The sequence below is a fragment of the Canis lupus genome, chromosome 25, assembly GCF_048164855.1.
Source record: "Canis lupus baileyi chromosome 25, mCanLup2.hap1, whole genome shotgun sequence".
Classification (NCBI taxonomy): Eukaryota; Metazoa; Chordata; class Mammalia; order Carnivora; family Canidae; genus Canis; species Canis lupus.
The window spans coordinates 28,999,431-29,019,331 of record NC_132862.1 but is presented as its reverse complement, the minus strand read 5'-3'; the positions used below and the strand labels follow the sequence as shown (position 1 = coordinate 29,019,331).

The 19,901-nt window shown below is 35.0% G+C and overlaps 1 protein-coding gene and 1 pseudogene across 8 annotated transcripts in view; one reads left to right on the top strand and one right to left on the bottom strand.

The window, feature by feature from the left end:
* Window positions 1-19,901, top strand: part of PIK3C2G (phosphatidylinositol-4-phosphate 3-kinase catalytic subunit type 2 gamma) — a 368,003-nt gene that overhangs the window by 143,691 nt on the left and 204,411 nt on the right. For all 8 annotated transcript variants that reach the window (XR_012017650.1, XR_012017649.1, XM_072798827.1 and 5 more), the window contains one exon: window positions 17,145-17,238. Coding sequence is in view for 6 of the 8 variants with exons in the window: in XM_072798827.1 (XP_072654928.1) it covers window positions 17,145-17,238 (94 nt within the window). In the remaining 2 variants the exon portion in view is untranslated. The remainder of the gene's footprint in view (window positions 1-17,144; window positions 17,239-19,901) is intronic.
* LOC140616914 (tetraspanin-2 pseudogene) lies at window positions 2,172-6,781 on the bottom strand (annotated as a pseudogene).

The window sequence follows — 19,901 nt, the reverse complement described above, 5'->3', positions numbered from 1 at the left end:
AGAAGAAGAAAATACTCCTTACCCCTCTCTAAAAAAGTCTTTAATAATTGAGACTGTATCTTTTATACAAAACGCCCCACTTATAGTAGGTGTATAACATGTCAATGATAATGATAAGAATAAGAGGGAAAAACCTATCCCTTGTATATTCTCTAGGTCTTCTCTCAGAATAAAACATACAGGGATGCAGTTGGGGATGGAGTAATGATGTCTTCTTTTAGTTACAGAGAAACATGTGGGAATAAATATGGAAGCTGGCTCTGGTTTGGGAAAACAGCTCTTCCTTGGCTTCTATTTTATATTAATAGAGCCAAGAAGAGTTATTTTAAAACTGTCTTGATAGCATCAGTTCACTGATGCCATGAATAAAGTCTGCAATCTCTAGAATCAGAGAAGAATTGTGGAGCCCAGTTCTATTCTGGATTCTTTTTCAAGGTCCGGACAGAAGAAGAAATGTGGGAGAGAGAGTGACACAAAGCACTTTTCAAACTGATTTACTTACGTTTATGTTGAAATTAGGTACTTTCCAAAACTTCTGGGATGAAAAAGGAGGTGAAGGGGTTCCCTTTTTCTACCACAATGAGATACCATTTCACACTCATTAAGATAGTTATAATCAAAAAGTCAAATAATAATAAGTGTTGGCAAGGATATGGAGAAATTGCAAGACTCATGCATTGCTGGTGGGAATGTAAAATGGTGCAACCACTTTGGAAAATAATTTTCAGTTCAGTTCAGTTAAATATTAAACATTGAGTTACTGTATGACCCAACAATTCTACTCTTAAAGATATACCCAGATAAAATATATGTTCAATCAAAAACTCATACATGAATATTCAGAGCAGCAGTATTCACAACAGCAAAAAAGGAGAAAAAACCCAAGTATCCATCAACTAAAGAATAGATAAATGTGATCTATCCATACAGTGTGCTATCATTCAATAATAAACAGGAATAAATAATAATACATGTTACAACATGAGTAAACCGGGAAAACATGCTAAATGAAAGAAGCCAGTCACAAAAGAACACATATTTTATGATTCCACTTATAAGAAATGTCCAGAATAGGCAAATCTATAGATATAGAAAGTAGATTAGTGATTTCCTAGGTCTAGAATAGGTTGGGAGAAAAGGGCGTTGACTGCTAGTGAATATTAACTTTCTTTTTATGGTTATAGTTACACAATTCTGGGAACATGAAAAAACCATTGAATTATACACTTGAATTGTATGGTATTTGAATTACATCTCAATAAAGCTATTAAAATTTTAAAAGATTAGTTGTAGTGGATCCCTGGGTGGCTCAGCAGTTTAGTGCCTGCCTCCAGCCCAGGGCATGATCCTGGAGTCCCAGGATCGAGTTCCGCGTCAGGCTCCCTGCATGGAACCTGCTTCTCCCTCTGCCTGTGTTTCTGCTTCTCTCTTTCTCTGTGTGTGTGTGTCTCTCATGAATAAATAAATAAAATCTATAAAAAAAAAAAAAGAATATTAGTTGTAAAGGTAAAAATAGAAGTCTGAATCTCTAGATTTCTAAAGCCTAATTTTCTCACCAGAAATTTAATTTCTGAGCCTAATTTAGGTGAGCCTAATTTCTCACCTAATCTCACCTAATCTCACCTAATTTCTCACCGGTATAACAGCTTCCTAGTTCCTAAAGCATAAACTGGCTTAATTGGGGGAGGTGGAGGACTATTATTGTTTTACTGAGATATACCTTGATCTTTTTTAAAGACATTTAAATGTGTCAACTAATACCTTTTTATAGAATTTATGGAACATATCTTAGAAAAATCTTTGTTTTGAATACTCAAGTTTTTAAACTTTATAAATGCTTTTTGATCTTTTTTTTCCCCTTAGATGTAAATAGGTGGTTGTTCTGACATAACAAGAAATCGAATTCCCAGCAAACAGATTTTACTATGTAAAATACATATACCGGAAACATGCAGATCACACATGAATATACTTTCAGTTAACATAGGTACTAGGCATTCATTCAGGGAGTAAATCAGTAATGAACCAAACCTGCATCCATGTGCAATGTACAATTAGCAACAAATTATTTAAGATCCTAAGTATCCATCAATACTAGAAATGAGCTAGGAGACCTCTCTTGCGACAGCTGTGTAAAAGCTGTAACTTGTAATTTTCATGTAGAGGTGGCTTCACATCACATCTCATGAGTTTAGCATTGCACAGCCAAGTACCATGTTGAACATCATGCCAAAGATCGTGAGACCCATAATTCCAATACCAACACATTCTGATGACCTGAAGCTGAATGCTAATTATGGTCTCAATTTCATCAATACAATATCTGTGTCCTAGAAGCATCTTTGGGCATGTGGGTTGGACCTGTTCAGAGCTTTTGTTTCACAGCACTAAAATGTTGAGTGGAAAGTACTGAGAGTCCTATTTCATTTTTTCCCTATCTGGAAGGTAATAGTTATAAGACTCTTCATACATGGTCTGAGTATGTCATATGGCAACACCCTTGCCTATAAAAACAAATACTCCAGTGGTTACTTCAGCAGCAAATATCACCAGTAGGCAGGTGAAAGAGCCAAACACACACTGCAGCTCCCTCATGGCTTCTTAACACCCAAAGAAGCCCACATGTATTATCAGGGTTCCTGCTCCAAACAGAACATAGAGCTCCAGTAGAAATACTCTGGTGACTCATCCTCTGACAATAAATCCGTCATGGTGCCTCCAAACCAAAACCATTGTCCAAAAGCAATGACAGCTGACCCGGTCAGCCAAAAGAGCTGGTTGAAGCCAAACAATAGGTACTTGATCGACCATGGCCTGTGGAAGTGTCCCACGCTGCTCACTGCTCTAGTGGGATTCTGAGTCCCAACCCCCTGTGCTTGTGCTCAGAGTCGTGGCAACCTCTTACAAAGATCTTTATAAGAATGAAGCCTATAATATTGCTGAATTTTCTTACTTGGAAAATGAAAGGATTTGCTAGATGGACTTCAGTATTCTCTGATACCTGATAAATAAGCTTAATTCTGTTTATAGTGAGCCTCCTCTACCTAAATAGATGCTGAAAATCTATTTGACTCAATATTTTAAATATAAAGATCAAATTGTTCCTTAGTGCCCCATAGTACTATCTAATTTTAATAATCACAATAATCCTATGAGGCAAATACTATTATTATCCCAATTGTACCTGTGAGGAATTTGAGGCTTACAGACATTAAGTTACCCAATGGAACACTAGTAAATTGAGGAGCTCAAGTTAAATCCAGAGATTTAGAGCTTGAAATCTTAACTAAGATGCTTACAACCTTTCTACAGAAATATTCTAAGCTATATACATATTAAATATGTAAATAAAACTATCTTAAATGGTTTTATTATATAGTAGTACTTAATTATCTTATGCTTGGATGTTTCTACTTCATTCACTGTGTAATTTTTTTTTCCTGAAAAGATTTTTAGAAATTATAGGGACTGGTTTTAAAGTAGAGTATTGTTTATTAAGTATCATTCAGGAAACTTAGTAGAAATTTGATTTATTTGAGCATTGGACAGTTCCTTATCATGCATCAAAGAAGGTCACAGGAAAGGTTAAAATATTTCCATTGCACTCCTTCTATGACTCCCACTCTCTTTAACTGAACTACTAAAAAACTTGAGGACAAGCTGTTTCCAAAAATGAACCTTTCAACTTCTCTAAATTCAAAAGCTGACTTTTCTGAGAACAAACAGTTTGTGCTTGTTAACTGAGTTGTCAGAGTGAGGTCTTCAGAGATCTGTATTTTTTTCTCCTTTGAATAGTCTATTTTTCCAATGTTTTAACCTCTTGAGAACCGGTGTGCTCCATTTCTAGCTCAGAGAATTTCTAATATTACTATTTATTTAACCCTGTCCAAAGATTCACCCCCTCCTTTTGGTTTATTTTTAGCAAGAGACATGTTGAGATTTAATTTACCTAGTGTGGGGCATGGGGTGTTAATATTTCCACTACTGAGTGCCAGCCGTGTGCTCACCAGGTACTGATATTTCCATTAGAGAAGGCAGTGCTGTCAGAATACCAGAGACCAAGGGCTAAGGTCTGTGGTTCTTGACAGATGGTGTTGCTATTTTCTTGAAGTCTGATGCATGGGCATAACTATTCAACTGCTAATAGCAAGCAGAAATTACCCAAGGAATTAAAAGACAGTTCAAGGAAAGTATTCATTTAAAAATAGCAACTCTGAGTTGGCATCAGAGCATTACATCAGGAGCTTAAATAAAAATTCGACAAGGTACTAGAACTTGCCATCCCACATGATGTAAAATTATTATTTTGCAGGAAGAAGAGCAAGACTTAACAGACAGTGCCTTAGCTTCCAAGATCAGTTTCAAACATGTTTCAAAACATATTTGAAACATGTTTCAAAAACATGTTTGCACAAAACCACTATATCTTTTATTGTTGTGATTAATTTATACTAAAGATATTCTTGACTAGCATTGTAAATAGGTAGTATGGAACATGGAAAAGGGAGACATTTATAATTTCCACATTAGACTAAATAATTAAGTGATGGTTAATGGTGTATCTTTCCCATTTATATATTGGGCACAAGTATGTGTATGTGGAAATTGACATGCAATGAATCAAAGAGACTGAATAATAAGTCACAGTGAATATCTCTAAAGAAACAATTTAGAGAAAAAGACTAATACTAAAGATCACCCCATAGGATATTCCATACTGTAACCAAAGTATTAAGTGCTATATGTGCCCACAGGAGAGAGGGACAGATTCTTTCTGAGAAAGTAAGGAAATCTTCACAAGGGAATTGAATTCTGAATTGAAATATTCATAGTCATTTCCTATGTGGAAAACAGAGGAAATGGCATTTCAGGAAGACTAGCATGTGCATAGTTATAGAGGTTCAGAGAATAGTGAGTAATTTAATATATTAGAAGGGAATTGTACTATGAGACAAGACAGAAAAGGATAGGATGTTTTAGGCCTCATGAGCCAGGTAGTTACTATGGACTCATTTCTGCAGCCCATGGAATTTTGTTAAGAATGAGAGTCATACAATCAGATTTATGTTATATAAGAATAATTCTGGCATCAATGTGAAGGATGGACTAAAAAAAGAAAATGAAAGCAAGGATATTAAATAGATGTCAGGTATTGAAATAGTCCATTTGAAAAATGGTCTGGGCCTGAAAATAGTAGAGATCCACAGAGCAGATCTGAGACATATTTCAAAGGAAAGTGGAAAAAGAGGAGATAAGGATCACTTGGAGCTTTCTGTTTTGGGTAAATGATGGAAAACTGTATCATTAATCAAGACAAGCGTTATAGAAGAAAGAAAACTTGGATGGTGTAAGATACAGGTTCTGTTTTGGACATGTTGTATAATTAAAAACCTGTGGGAGTACCTAGAAGGAGATGACCAGTATGCATTTATATGTTCAGACTTGAAGCCTAGTAGAGAAAACAAATCTTGAAAAATAATATGTGAATTATTGGCTTGAAAGCAGTAATTGAAGCCATAGAAATAGAGGGACTATGTGGATATATGTAGAGGAAGTATAGAAAGAGACAAAAGATGGAATCCTGGAGGACAACATTTTAAGATGAGTATAGAGCAAGCAAAGCCAGGAATGGCAATAGGAAGAGTGACCAAGAGGTCAGAGAAGATCTAGAAAGGAGTGGTAATTTAGAATTCATAAAAAAGGTTTTCAAAAGAGGTGCCTGGATAGCTCAGTCCGTTAGGCATCAGACTCTTGGTTTCAGCTCAGCTCATGATCTTAGTGTCCTGAGATGGTGCTCTACATTGGGCTCCATGCTCAGTGGAGTGTGTGCTTGAAACTCTCTCTCTCTCTCTCTCTCTCTGCTTCTGCACACTCTCATGCATGCTCTCTTTCTCTCTCTAAAATAAATATATAAATATATAAATATATATATATTTTTAAAAGGTTGTCAAAGGTTTTGGAGAGATATTAAATAGAATTAAGTCTAAAGACAAATAAATGGTTTGAGAATAGAGCAGTCACTGATGATATTTGTGAGAAAATTATGATACTGCAGTAAATTTGGATGCCATACTTCAAGATCCTAAAGAGGAAATAAAAATAAATTAAATAAATTAGGACTCTTGAAATAGGATTTATGGAAAAGGCTTTGAGGTTTGGGGTTTGTATGCTTGTTCAAATAAAAATGCTTCAGGGCAGCCCGGATGGCTCAGCGGTTTAGCACCGCCTTCAGCCCAGGGTGTGATCCTGGAGACCCGGGATCCAGTTCTATGTCGGGCTCCCTGCATGGAGCCTGCTTCTCCCTCTGCCTGTGTCTCTGCTTCCCTCTCTCTGTGTCCGTCATGAATAAATAAAAATATTTTTAAAAATGCTTTAAGCATGTTTACAAATTGACATAAAGGATGCATGAGGAGAAGATCAGAAAGTAGAGAGATGGTGAAGTGGTATAGTCAGACAGTATCAATGGCCAATAGCCTAGAACAAAAGCACATATGGGAACTTTATCCAAGGAAAGGAAGAGAGTAACTTCTTCATCCCAGGTGCAAGACAAGGAAGAGTAGGAATACAATTATAGATAAGTATGACTATGCAAGAGAAAACTGTGGAAGTTTTAATATTGTCTATAAAGAAAGAGTCAATATTCTTCTGTTATACTGAGAATGAGAAATGTGGAATAGCATAAACCCAAAAGTATATATCTTATCTTTTGTGTACCTTTAGAGAGTTTTTGGAGTTGCTTCCAAATTTCACAGTAGACAGCATAAGTTTTGAAATCAGACATATCTGGCTCTGCCACTTATTACTTGAATGACCTTAGGCAAATTTCCTTATCTATAAAGCAGGGGTAATAACATTGTATACCTTATAGGATAAGGTACTTATGAGAGTGCTCAGTAAAATTCTACCAATCGTCCTTATCACTATTATCTGCTCCATAATTATATGAAGAATTTAGAGTTTTCAGATTCTTTCTATGTCAAACTATAAAAATTGGTAAATTTCTGGGAATAATTTCATTTCAACTAAGCTTAAATAAGTTAAATTCACTTGTTAAAATTTATATGATAGAATTAGTATCTTAATAATATTTAGATGCTAATAAATATTTCACAATTGAATAATGGCATAGCTTTTAAAGCACTTTCATAATACATGATTTATTCTACAAAACAACCTCTTTAATATTATTACCAACATTTATTTTTTATTTTTATTTTTTTAGAGATGTTATTTATTTATTCATGAAAGACACAGAGAGAGAGGCAAAGAGAGAAGCAGTTTCCTTCCCGTGGGGAGCCCGATGCAGGACTTGATCCCAGGACTCTGGGATCATGCCCTGAGCCAAAGGCAGACCTCAACCACTGAGCCACTCAGGCGTCCCTTATTACCAACATTTACAATTTCCTCCATTTTACAGATGAAGATATTGAAGCCCAATTTGTCTATTCATTTACTCAATGGATTTTTACTCATTTCTTACTCATATAAAGCACCTCATTTGGCCCTAAAGCTAGCATCATGCACAAAAAAGAAATATAATCCTGTCTTTGTGGACTGCTGTCTACTGGAGGTGGGGAGAAATAGGTCATATCATATTATAAATATAAAATGGCAGGTGTTCTAACAGCTCTGAATGAAAGGTACATGGTTCTATGAAAATGTATAACAAAGGAACCAAACCTGTTCTTCAAGTTGGAAAAAGTTTTCCTTGAGGAAGTTATGTTTGAGCTCAATCCAAAGGAAGAGTGGGAATGAATTGGTGAAAATGGTAGAGTAAGAGAAGAGTGTTCTGGGAAGAGGGAATCTGTGCAAGGGCCCTGGAACAGTAACATCATTTAGGAAACTAGAAGAGAGCCAGTGTGCCTGGAGTCTAGGGAAGGAATGTATGATGTAAGATTAACAGATATGTTTAGAAGATGGAACTTGGGACGCCTGGGTGGCTCAGTGGTTGAGCATCTGCCTTTGGTTCAGGGCATGATCCCAGAGTTCCAGGATCGAGTTCCACATCTGGCTCCCTGAGAGGAGCCTGTTTTTCCCTCTGCCTATGTCTCTGCTTTCTCTCTGTGTCTGTCATGAATAAATAAATAAATAACATCTTAAAAAAAAAAAAAAGAGAAAAGATGGAGCTAGAACTGGTTTTCTAAGGGCTCCTAAACAGAACCATATTAAGCGACTTGATCTTTATTCTAGTAGCAATAGAAAAGCACAAATGTTTCTAAGTAAAGGAATATTTTGAACAACTTTGAATCTTTTAAAGATCACTCTGGCTTCTGAGTGAAGCACAAATTTGAAGAGAGAAGCAAAAGTAAATGAGGGGACAGTTAGGAAGCTATAGAAATAGTGCAAGTGTTAGAGGATAGGAAATGAGCCTTAGAAGTATGGTAGTGGTGATGTAATAAAATGAACAGAATCAGAACCCTTAAGAGCAAAAGTGACAGGATTGAATGAGGAAGGGCAGTGAAAAAAGAGGATGTCAAGGATTACTTCTAGGTTTTTGTATAATGCAAGAAGGAAGAAAATGGAAATATTCATTAAGACAGGCCACTCTGAGTGACAAATAGATTTTAGAAGAAGAACCCTGCCATTCAGTTTGGGGTAGATTGGCTTTGATGTGTGCTTGAGATAGCTGTGGTGGTTCAATCAAGAAATCAAAGCTAGAAATCCCAATTTGGAAATCATCCATAGAAAGATAAGAATTAAGTCAAGGGTATAGATAAATTTGTTTAGAAAGTGTGAGAAAAAAAAGATCTTTCATATTTAAACTCAAAATCCCTTAGAAAGAAAGTGTAAGATAGGAAAAAAAGATCTTTCATATTTAAACTCAAAATCCCTTATTCTTTTTTGTAACATCATGCTGCTTTTGCATGTAATGTTGAATCCATCCAAACACAAAATTTCTGGGATGCCTGGGTAGCTCAGTTGGTTAAGGGTCTGCCTTCAGCTTAGGCCATGATCCTGCAGTCCTGAGATCAAGCGTCATGTCATATCATGATTCTGCTCAACAGGGAGTCAGCTTTTTCCTCTCCCTCTGCCCCTCCCCCCCGCTCATGCGCCCACGCTCTCTCTGTTTCTCTCAAATAAATGAAATCTTTTTTAAAAAAACACAAAATTCCCGTGTGGTGCCTCTAGTACACCACTAGCTTTATGGAACGCCTTTCTAAACTTGTCTATACGTTAAATCAAAAATATAATCATATAGAACAAAATCAATAGCTACTCTTTATAAATACGTCTAATTAATACCATGAATATACAGTTAATTCTCAATTCCTATATGCAAATCCATGAGCTATCCATCAGAAAGTATCTCTGCACAGTTCCTAATGTCTCTTTGGATCATTTTTATTTCTACTGGGCCAATATCCCAGTCCAGTTAGACAAATTACATTACTATTATGTCTCTATGGATAAATAATAAGTAATAATACAGTAAAGTAAATAAGTTCAAGCTCATCTTGTGGATTTCATATAAGTCTATATTGATGATATCTAGTCAAAATATAAAAAGGCCCTCCTAGAAGCACTATAGAAAGCCTGCTGGCTAGGTGCTTGGGTGGTTCAGTAGGTTAAGTGTCTGTCTTCGGCTCAGGTCATGATTCTAGGATTGTGTCCTGAATTGGACTCCCTGCCTAGCTGGGAGTCTGCTTCTCCCTTTACCCCTCTTCTCTGTTCATGTGCTCTCTCTTTCACGCTCTCTCTCTCAAATAAATAAATAAAATCTTTAAAAAAAAAAAAAAAAGAGGAGAAAGAAAGCCTGTTGGTCTGTATTCTAGATATTTGGATTCTAGTTTCAGTGCCACCAACAAATGGCCTTGGACAAACAGCTCAAACTCTCTTTTAGTTTTTTCATCTGTATAATCAGGAGATTGATCCAGGTCTCCAAGTTGAGTTCTAATATTCTGTAATCATGTGAAAATCCTTGAAGTAACATGAATTATTCAGTGGGTAGAGGTTTACAATCATCTTAAAGAATCTTTATTCCTCACTTTCCCTAGAAAAAAATTTCTTATGTCATATCTGATCATTTTTAGTACTAGAAAAATAGCAAATATATTCATATTGACATTTTTATTCCAAGCTGATGCTGATGTGTCATCAGACTCAAAACCTGCTGGAGAAACTGTTCTGCATTTCTGATAGTTTTCTAGTTCTAACCTGACATTGGGGCTTTTAACTATGAATAGCCTCATGGCATTCTGCATGAATTCTCACTGTGTATTCCGAAGTCTGACATTTCTGTTACACTTAAATTTGATCTCGGATTTCTTTGCTTTCCATTTTACCCAAAGTTGCTTTTTTTAAAGGTCGACATTTGTTACATTGCCATTTGGCTTTTACCCATCCCTTCAAAAGTTTTTTTTTTTTTAGTAAGATATTGACCCTGTATCATATTTCAAACTAGAAAAAGAAGAACAAAAGAGAAAAACAATGATGTGGGGAGAAAATAGAAAGGAATAGAAATGACAAAATAACAAGTCAAGTGGAAGAAGTTGAAAAGTGTATTATTATGTTGAAATTTCACTTCATGATGCCGTTGGCCCTGTTGAAGCTTCTCTGGATCTTTGGTGATGTCCCTTTTGCCCTCTGAGAAGAGTTGTAAATGATTAAGGGAAGAGGAATAGTGATCCCCAAATCTGAGTGTTGGTCACATGACTTCAAAGCCAATTGTCATTCAGGGAAAAGATAAGTTGATGTGCTGCTATCTTCAAAACCAACCTGATTCCTTAACTTATGGCCCCACAACAATAACACATGCCAAAACAATACACATGCCAAAACCCAAAACTAATTTTGCAGTCCCCAAGATGCTTACAGGGGTGTTGCAAGGTCAAGATTATTTCCATAATAACTCTAATATGTCACTTGCATCTGTCACGTGTATTCACTCATGGGTGTGGAGTGTTTTCAGACATGCAACAGATTTAATACAGAAACAGATAGGGAAATCTAGCTGTCTTCTATTAAGCCAGACATTCCAGACACTTGCAAAAATCTAAAACAGTATCATTCTTCTCTATTAATATTTTCTTTGTTTTTAAAAGCATAGCTATTTCTCACAGGAATATATTATTTATGTTAACATATAAAGGGGCAGTTGATGTTATCTTAAATGAATGAATGAATTGATAAATATTTCTTAAATGTCCTGAATTGTTTCTAACATGGCAATTCTTGATATGTATAACCCACATAAACAAAAACTCTTTGGAATCTTCCATAGTTTTTAAGAGTGTTAAAATTGTCTTGAGACCAAAAATAGGAGAACTTCTGTTGCACAGCAACCTAAACACTGGGTAGTTTCTACTTCACCTTAAGCCTTAAGAGTTACCTAAGTACTTGATACTCTTACTTTCCTCCCGGGTAAGGATTACCACTCCAACTTAATCCTCTGCTTGGCCATAAACTTTGTGTTTACACTGTTGGCAAAATACAGAGTTTATATTTCACTAAAGTTCCTTTGAAAATGTTTATCTTGAAATTGCTTTCATTTTACTTAATTTTTTCACCTTTGATTTTTTTTTTGCCATATATCTTAGATTCCTTTTATTAATTTTACAATTCTAGTCTTCAAGTAGTTTTTTCTTTGCATCTGAGTGAACTCACTGGACAATGAACTATGTGCAATTTTTAAATATTTTCTTAACAATTATTGTACAGGGTTATATTTATCTTAGCTGTGGCATTATGTCCTTCTACAGATGCCAAAGACTCCATTGTTAGCTCAATTTAGAGGGAACTGAGACCTGAATAGATAGAATCACTGCTCATGAAACTCATATAAAACTGAATAGTAAGCCAGTCTGATACTTTGCTTTTGACCAAAATTGGTTTTGCTCTGTATTCAGACATGCTTGGAAAGTAAATTAGATAACCTAAAGTTATTTAAATGGACAATTAAAAAAATGATGAATAATCTTAAAGAAGTGATTATTCCACATGAACTTTAGTTATACCTAATTTTAAAACTTCATAATAAATGAATATTCCTCACCTTAAATGATCTCCTCTCCAACAAGTCACAGAATTTTTTTGACCTTGTATCTTTTTAATATCTCAAATCCTATAGATTACCATTTATTACGTTGTAAATGATCTATTTTCTGAATGATTATAAGAAAGACCCAGCAATTGCACTGTTGGGGATTTACCCCAAAGATACAGATGCAGTGAAACGCCGGGACACCTGCACCCCGATGTTTATAGCAGCAATGGCCACGATAGCCAAACTGTGGAAGGAGCCTCGGTGTCCAACGAAAGATGAATGGATAAAGAAGATGTGGTTTATGTATACAATGGAATATTACTCAGCTATTAGAAATGACAAATACCCACCATTTGCTTCAACGTGGATGGAACTGGAGGGTATTATGCTGAGTGAAGTAAGTCAGTCGGAGAAGGACAAACATTGTATGTTCTCATTCATTTGGGGAATATAAATAATAGTGAAAGGGAATATAAGGGAAGGGAGAAGAAATGTGTGGGAAATATCAGAAAGGGAGACAGAACGTAAAGACTGCTAACTCTGGGAAACGAACTAGGGGTGGTAGAAGGGGAGGAGGGCGGGGGGTGGGAGTGAATGGGTGACGGGCACTGGGGGTTATTCTGTATGTTAGTAAATTGAACACCAATAAAAAATAAATTAAAAAAAAAAGAATTTAAGTAAATAAGGACCTGTTAATATTAGCCTAATGAATCTTTTCATGATACTTTTGTTTCTTCCCCAGACTCAAGGTATAAAGTCCCTGCCTCTACTAATTAATAGTCCCAAGGTTAACAGAATCACTAGAGTGGCTCCTGGTTTATTATTGGCAGGAATTGTATGTACTTTTCAAGCAAATCAGGTCATTAAAGTACAATAACATGAATGTGGAAAATTCAAAATAGGTTACAGTTCTTCTGTCACATATGACATTTTAGTCTGTAAATATCACACGACAGTCAGAAAATATGGGTAGCCCTCACATTGAGGAATGCGTTACCAAGCACGAAATGCCAATAACTATATCCCAAGAGAATGTTTAAACAGTTTCAGACAAAATCACAGGGAAGAAATGCCAAGATTTATGGACATATTTGTCCATTGATCTTTACCTGAGTTCTGGGCCCTGAAAAGATATTTAGCATAAATTCTCTAGAGGCAGAAATCCCTGTTTGGATCTATTGGGCTAAAAGAATATTTTAAGTCAACCAAAAAAACATAATACTTGTTCTTTTACACATGATGTTTATTCTTAAAGAGACTTATGATTTGGAGCTTTTTGCTAGGGCTGGTAACGAACTTGCACTTGTTCATATATATTCATAATTAGTTAAATGAGCCTTTTTAAAAATCATTACATTTTAGTAACTAATGAAACTTTCAAATAGAAAGTTTGAAAAACTTTAAAAATTAAGCTTAAAAGAGAAAACTAAAATCATCCATGAAATTTCCACTTGATTATTTGGTATTAAGATTTTTATTTTTCTCATCTTTTTATCAAGCTTATGGAGAATTATGCAGAATTTTAAATGGTATTATACTTCATATATTTTTCATAACATTTTCCCATAATTAAATATTCTTTTAATATTTGAGACTGCATGTATTCTATTATATGGTTATAGCTTGTTTAACTTTTATTTTGGACATTTATGTTATTTCTAATTACATATATCCTCACGCATATCTCTGATTATCTTCTTAGATCTTCCCAAAAGATCAAAGAATAATCAAGTTTTAAAGATTTTTTTAAAAAATACATGGTGCTATATATTGCCATAATGTATGAAGGGACACATTTCCCAGTAGCTTCTCTAGCACTGCCAACATCTCTCTTAATGTGGCCAACTCTTCCTAAAATAATCAAATGAAAGTTATATTTGGATATGCATTACTGTTGTTAGCTCTTAGTCACATCCCAGGATGTCATGTGGTTAGTCTCTTAGCAATTTCTCTTCCAATTTCTTCCTAACTTCATGCTAGAGTAGTGAATAAAAAGATACATTCCTTCCCATTAACATGTCAAAGTATTCTTCCCAGCATTTTCACATATTAATACAAATATATGATTTTTATTTGGGTCTGTACAGATGTAACTAGTGTTTATTCTCCTATTTCTGGAAGAGTCTGAAAAAAATACATCTTTCTTTTTCATTACCTTCGGATTTGTTTTTCTCTCACCCTTTTGACTGAGAGGAAACAAATTTTAAAAACATAGGACTTATGTAAGTGGTATTTTTGAGTTAAATCTATTGCTACCAATGTAAATTATCTCAGAGGACAGCAAAAAATAAAATGGGCTCAATAATATGATTTTTCTCATTATTATCATCACGATCAATGCATTTTTATTAATGACCCACTATTTACAGAGCATGGTGCTAAATCCTAAGAACTACAAAAAAAAGGGAATAGAAGAATTCTTATCTTCCATTGATTTATTCACTAGCTGAGGAATGATGGCACATATATAAAAAAAGATAAATTCTAATAAACACTAGCATATCCTAACTGTCCAATGGAATCAGCCAGTCAATGCTCTTGGAGTTCAGAGAAGAGATTAGTAAAGATTAGGATAGTCATCTTTAAGAGGATTTGAGCCACATTTTGAAGGAGAACTGGAACTTTAAGAAGAAAAGAGAAACTGTTCCAAGTAGGGGGGTTACAGTGTTGCCAAAGGTGACAATGCACAAGACATTTTCAGGGTAAAAATAACCAGTGAGCCAAAGCAGTTTATGCAGTATTACAATACTTCAGGGAAATTTATAAAGTGTTATTACTATGAAAAATGTTGGTACCAGCATGAGATCATTGTGGCCCAGACTAGCTAGTTGCAGAAGAAACTAAAAACAGCCATTATGCTAGAGTACCATTAGGATAAAAAAGCCAACCAAACTTGGCAACTGATTAGGTATAAACATAAGAGACTACTAGGAACATATTATTCAGCTGTGCTTGTATCAGTGATTCAGAATGAATGAGCCTACTCTCAACTGAGTATGTACTGCAGAAGGCCACTGAGAAGGCTGTGATTAAACTCTATGGGGGGGGGGGGCTACCAAGTAACTGGAATAGCTTCCCAGGGAAATCAGTCCTTGACTTTTGACTTTAAAGATGAATTGAATTTTGCCAGATGGGAAAGGGGGGTGGGAGGAGTTCAATGAAGAGGGCAAAAGAGGGGGGGAAATATGACTCAAAATTTTAGACCTACATGATTGGAGAAAGATAACACAGACCATAAGAGAAAAGTCTAGCAATATAGATGTTTTAAGTGGGAAAATATTTCATTTGAGACATTCTGCAAACATATATGTAGAGCCTATTCACCAATCTGCTGGCATCTGGGACGCATCCATGAACAAAACAGGCAAAAATAATTCTGCTTTAATGGAGTTTATGTTCCAATATTTGGAAATAAATACATAATTAGAGATATAGTGTTCACCAAAGAGTTTCGTTTCATTGGGATGTTTCTATTTTTCTTCTTCTGTTTTCATTCATATCAGTAAGATAAAATAAGCACAAAAGAAAGCATGGATGACTAGTATCTGACTTAAGTCATCACTTCAGCAGCAAAATGCTCCAAGTAAGTATTCCTTCTAAGACTTCAGACTGTCCTCAAATTGACCTTGATGTCTACAGGCCCCAGACAAATGGTTTAGTAATTGAGAGCAGTAAATTAGAATCAATCACATTTAGTTAGGAGAAAGTAGTCTCAGTGTGCTAAGACAAGCTGACCTTCTAGCTTTGCATTTTTATTGCACCCTGTCTGCTCTCCACCTGCACTTGACGCTATGCTGGTATCTTCTGACCTTAGCAGTACTTTAGGACATGTGTCTGGACTACAGTTCTCACTAGGTCTTACTGCTAGATCATTCAAAGGGAGAAAATTATTGGAAAAGTATTTGCAGGTCAGAAATATGGTTTCGAGTGACTAACCGTGGAAGTGAAATTTTTGTTGCAATTAGAATGCTCACTTTAATTTAAGAAAAAATATGTAAAATATTATATTTAAGCATTGCATTTCAAACTGCTATCAAGGACAGTTGAGAGATACTAAGTAATACCAGTTTTCCTTGACACTGTAACTGCATTACGGTAACTGCATTAGTATTCATTTCACCCTTCAGTAACATGATATGCTGAAGAGACTGGACATTAAAGATTTTAAAGTTTCCTGACCTCCATAATATTGGGGGCCAATCTTTAGAGCTGTCACCTGATTGGTTGAAAATATTCATTTTGTTTCCATGCAAAAGGATTTTTGACTTTTGTTTATTTACTTCCTTGTTTTTCAATCAGTTACTATAAGTAGTTCCTTATATCAATTTTTTTTCTGAAAACTTGCTTATTTAAAATTAATTGTTCTTACCAAAGCCCCAGGTATATCTAATCATGTCAAAGCAGTATGTCAAAAGCATGTCAAAACAGTATGGTGCCAAAAGTTATCTCTAGGCACTTCCCAGAAGCTCGGGGATAATTGAATCTAATTCTTCTGATGAAACAAGATGATGGCAGCCTGAGGAACCCATCTGAGGATTAATTGTTTTGGGGATAGATATTCAAATGCTAAATACTTTCATAAATTTAGTTCAGTAACAAACATTTATTAATTGTCTAATGGGTGCTAAATCTTACAACAGACATGCAGTCCAGAAATGAATAAGGCACAGTTACCCTCAAGCCCTTCATATCCTAGTAAGGTTTAGTCTTATTAAATAATTTTTATTAGATTTCTGGTTTTTCATTAGAGCTGCCAAAACTCATTTAAATATATTATCTCCCATTTTTAATCATATAAATCATCAGGTCTCCAGCTGGTAATAACTTACTTAACAAATGCATGGCTAAATAATAAGCAAAGATTTTCATGCACTTTAGAAAATATTTTAGATATCATACAATCCTTTATAGACAAGGAAGCTGGCAGTTTCTGACTTAAACTCAAGTTTCCAAAATCTAGTTGAAAAGGCTTTTTATTGCAGTTTACATGAGAGTACGGAATGTGGGAAAATAATTAATTTGATGCTAATAATCATCTTAATTGATTGTGAGATTATGATATTAACTTATGTGCTGTGGGTACAATTCATCCTCTCCTGAAATTTTTCATGGATTATTCCATTCCATTAATAGCTTGATAGATATATTTACTTTGTATTAGTTTTCCAGATCAAGAAATACGTAAAGTGGCAGTTCGACAATTAGACAACCTCTTGAATGATGAACTACTGGAATATCTCCCACAGCTAGTTCAGGTAAGAACAGCAGAGTTGCCAAAGGATTCTCGGATTTTAACTAATAATCCTCTAAAAAGAGTTTCCAATAAGTCAACAGTAAACTATAGCTCATGTGTCAACATGGGTAACATAGACATTCTTTAGCCCAAACTGGTAGTTACAAAAAAGGTCTATAAAAGCTGAAATAGACAGTTAAAAAAAAAAAAAAAAAGCCAACAAAATAAAACCTTCACTTATTAGGGAGAAAAATAGAGATACTGGTGATAAAATATTTTCATCTAACTATGTAGAACAATTAAAAGTTAATCGAATGTTATAGAGAAAATAGTATTTTGCTAGGACAGCTCCTCGTATGTATTTTTTGCCTTTCCCTTAGAACATTCTGACATTGATCATAAATCTATAAAGTGGTTTTTTTATAAGATAATACCTGAATTCTGCCAATAAATACTGCTTTTTAGTCACAACATTAATTATCACAATTTTGAAGTAATTTTAGAAAATCATATAAATTTATATAGAAATATGAGCAAAAACTGATTTAGTCTGAATATTTTGAAATATAAATATTTGAAAAATAAACAATTATGCATCTTGCATATGACCATATAAATGACTGAATATTCAAACTACAAATAATATTTTTTCCTAAATTGATTATGTAATGAAGGCTGAATAGGTAGTTCTAGTATAGTGGTCTTTATGTTTTTCGTTTTATTTCTTAACTGCAGTGTTTTCTTATCTGAAAGATCAGGTTGTAATTACAAGCTATTTTAAATGTCAAGTGCCTCAGTTTTTGAACATTGAGAACTTTTTTTTTTTAAGATTCTATTTATTTGAGAGAGAGAGCACAAGTAGGGTGGAGGGAGAAGAGTTAGAGGGACAAGCAGACTCCCTGCTGAGCAGGGAACCCAACACGGGGCTTGATCCTAGGACCCTGAGATCATGATCTGAGCTAAAGTCAGCTACTTAACCACTTAGCCAACTGAGCTATCCAGGTGCCCTGAGGACTAGTTGGGGGGAACCCCTATCAATGACTGGAATACCATATTGCTTTGCATATGGAATATGCACTTCTCTGAAGGACTCCAAAAGCGAAAGCTGGTTCAGAAATAGCTATACCGTATAGGTACTTTTACCAATTTTTATCATTGTGATTTTTCTATACTTGCCAGAATAGTGTAGTAGAAGTAAAAATAAATCAAACTTGTAGGAACACTGTTCATCTCATGGTTCATGAGTATTGGCAGCATGCTCTAACTAACCCAAATTAAAAAATTAAGTTATTACAAAACTTTATACATATTAAACCCAATTGGAAATAGCAGTCTGGAATAAATAAGCAATACAGTTGGCACCAGGAATATCACTGAGAGCCACATACCTGCAAATCCAAATTCATATGACAAGGTGCATACAGAATTCAACATAGCAAATCCACAGAAGTAAAATTAAGAAGTGCTACAACTACTCTCTAATTAAAAATGAAGATTATAAATGTTTTGAGATGGAAAGAAATGACTCAAAAATAAATAAAACTGGGAAGAATTTTCAAAACATTTATTATAGAATTTGCCCTTAAATTTCCATGGTCTCCCCTGACTTTAAAGCTTTAAACACATAAAAACTTTTGAAACACATAAAAAATCTACCTTACTGCTATTTTCTTGAAATATGTTATTTTGGTATGTATTATATTGTTAGAATTATGCAAGCTATATTAAATAAATAAGACAGGACTCTAAGACCATAACAAAAACAGAACATATTGTTCATAGCCAGAAAGTAATTAAGATCCAGATCCAGAGGTTACAGCAACCACAGGTCAACACCCTGTGGGTAGGTTCCAAAAACAGTTCCTAATAATGCAATGTGAGCCAGAAATATTGCCTGCCTCCCAGATGGTGAAGTAGGATTTAGGGGGAAATTGTACCAGAGCACAGAGTGATGCAGGGAATTTGGAAACAAGTGAAGCAATTTAAGAGCAACAAGTAGTTATTCAAGAAGAAATAATAGGTAAATCTAAAAAGAAAGCTAAAAAGACCAGCACGGAAGTAAATTCTAAGACATCTCTCTTGCTCATGTGCTCATATGATATGCTATTAGGGCATAAACACAACTTATGACCTAGTCAGCCCAGTATTAGCAAGTAAGTGAAAACAAGCCATGGTTGCAGTTTAAGACAACATACATTATGGTTTTTATACATTCATACAACATCAAGAGTTTATGCAAATTTGCTGAAATTATCTTTGGCACTCTTGTACCTTAGGAATTCATAAACTTTCCCATCCTTGAGTATGGTCCTCATATTGAGGCATTTCTTCAGTGTGTATGTGAATGCGTGTTGTGCCCACTTTTGTCTACTATCTGCTGTGGTATAAAACCTGGCTTAAACTCTGGGGGGGGAGGGGGCCTGTGTGTGTGACTTAAATGGTTATTGAGCAACTAAAGATAGAAGCTTTGCTTCTTAAACAGGGATGGAAATTTTTTTGAAGAGAGCCTGGTTTTCATTTTTAAACATATTCAGATTTCTGGGATGATGATGGAGCCCAGGTATGCTTGCTGACAGTGAAGCCCCTGCAGAGTACAGGGGGAGGTTTGATTTATGTCCATAAGGATATTAGTGGCTGCCATTGCTGTCTGTATTTTCCATGAGGTTGGGTACCTAGAAAATCTTA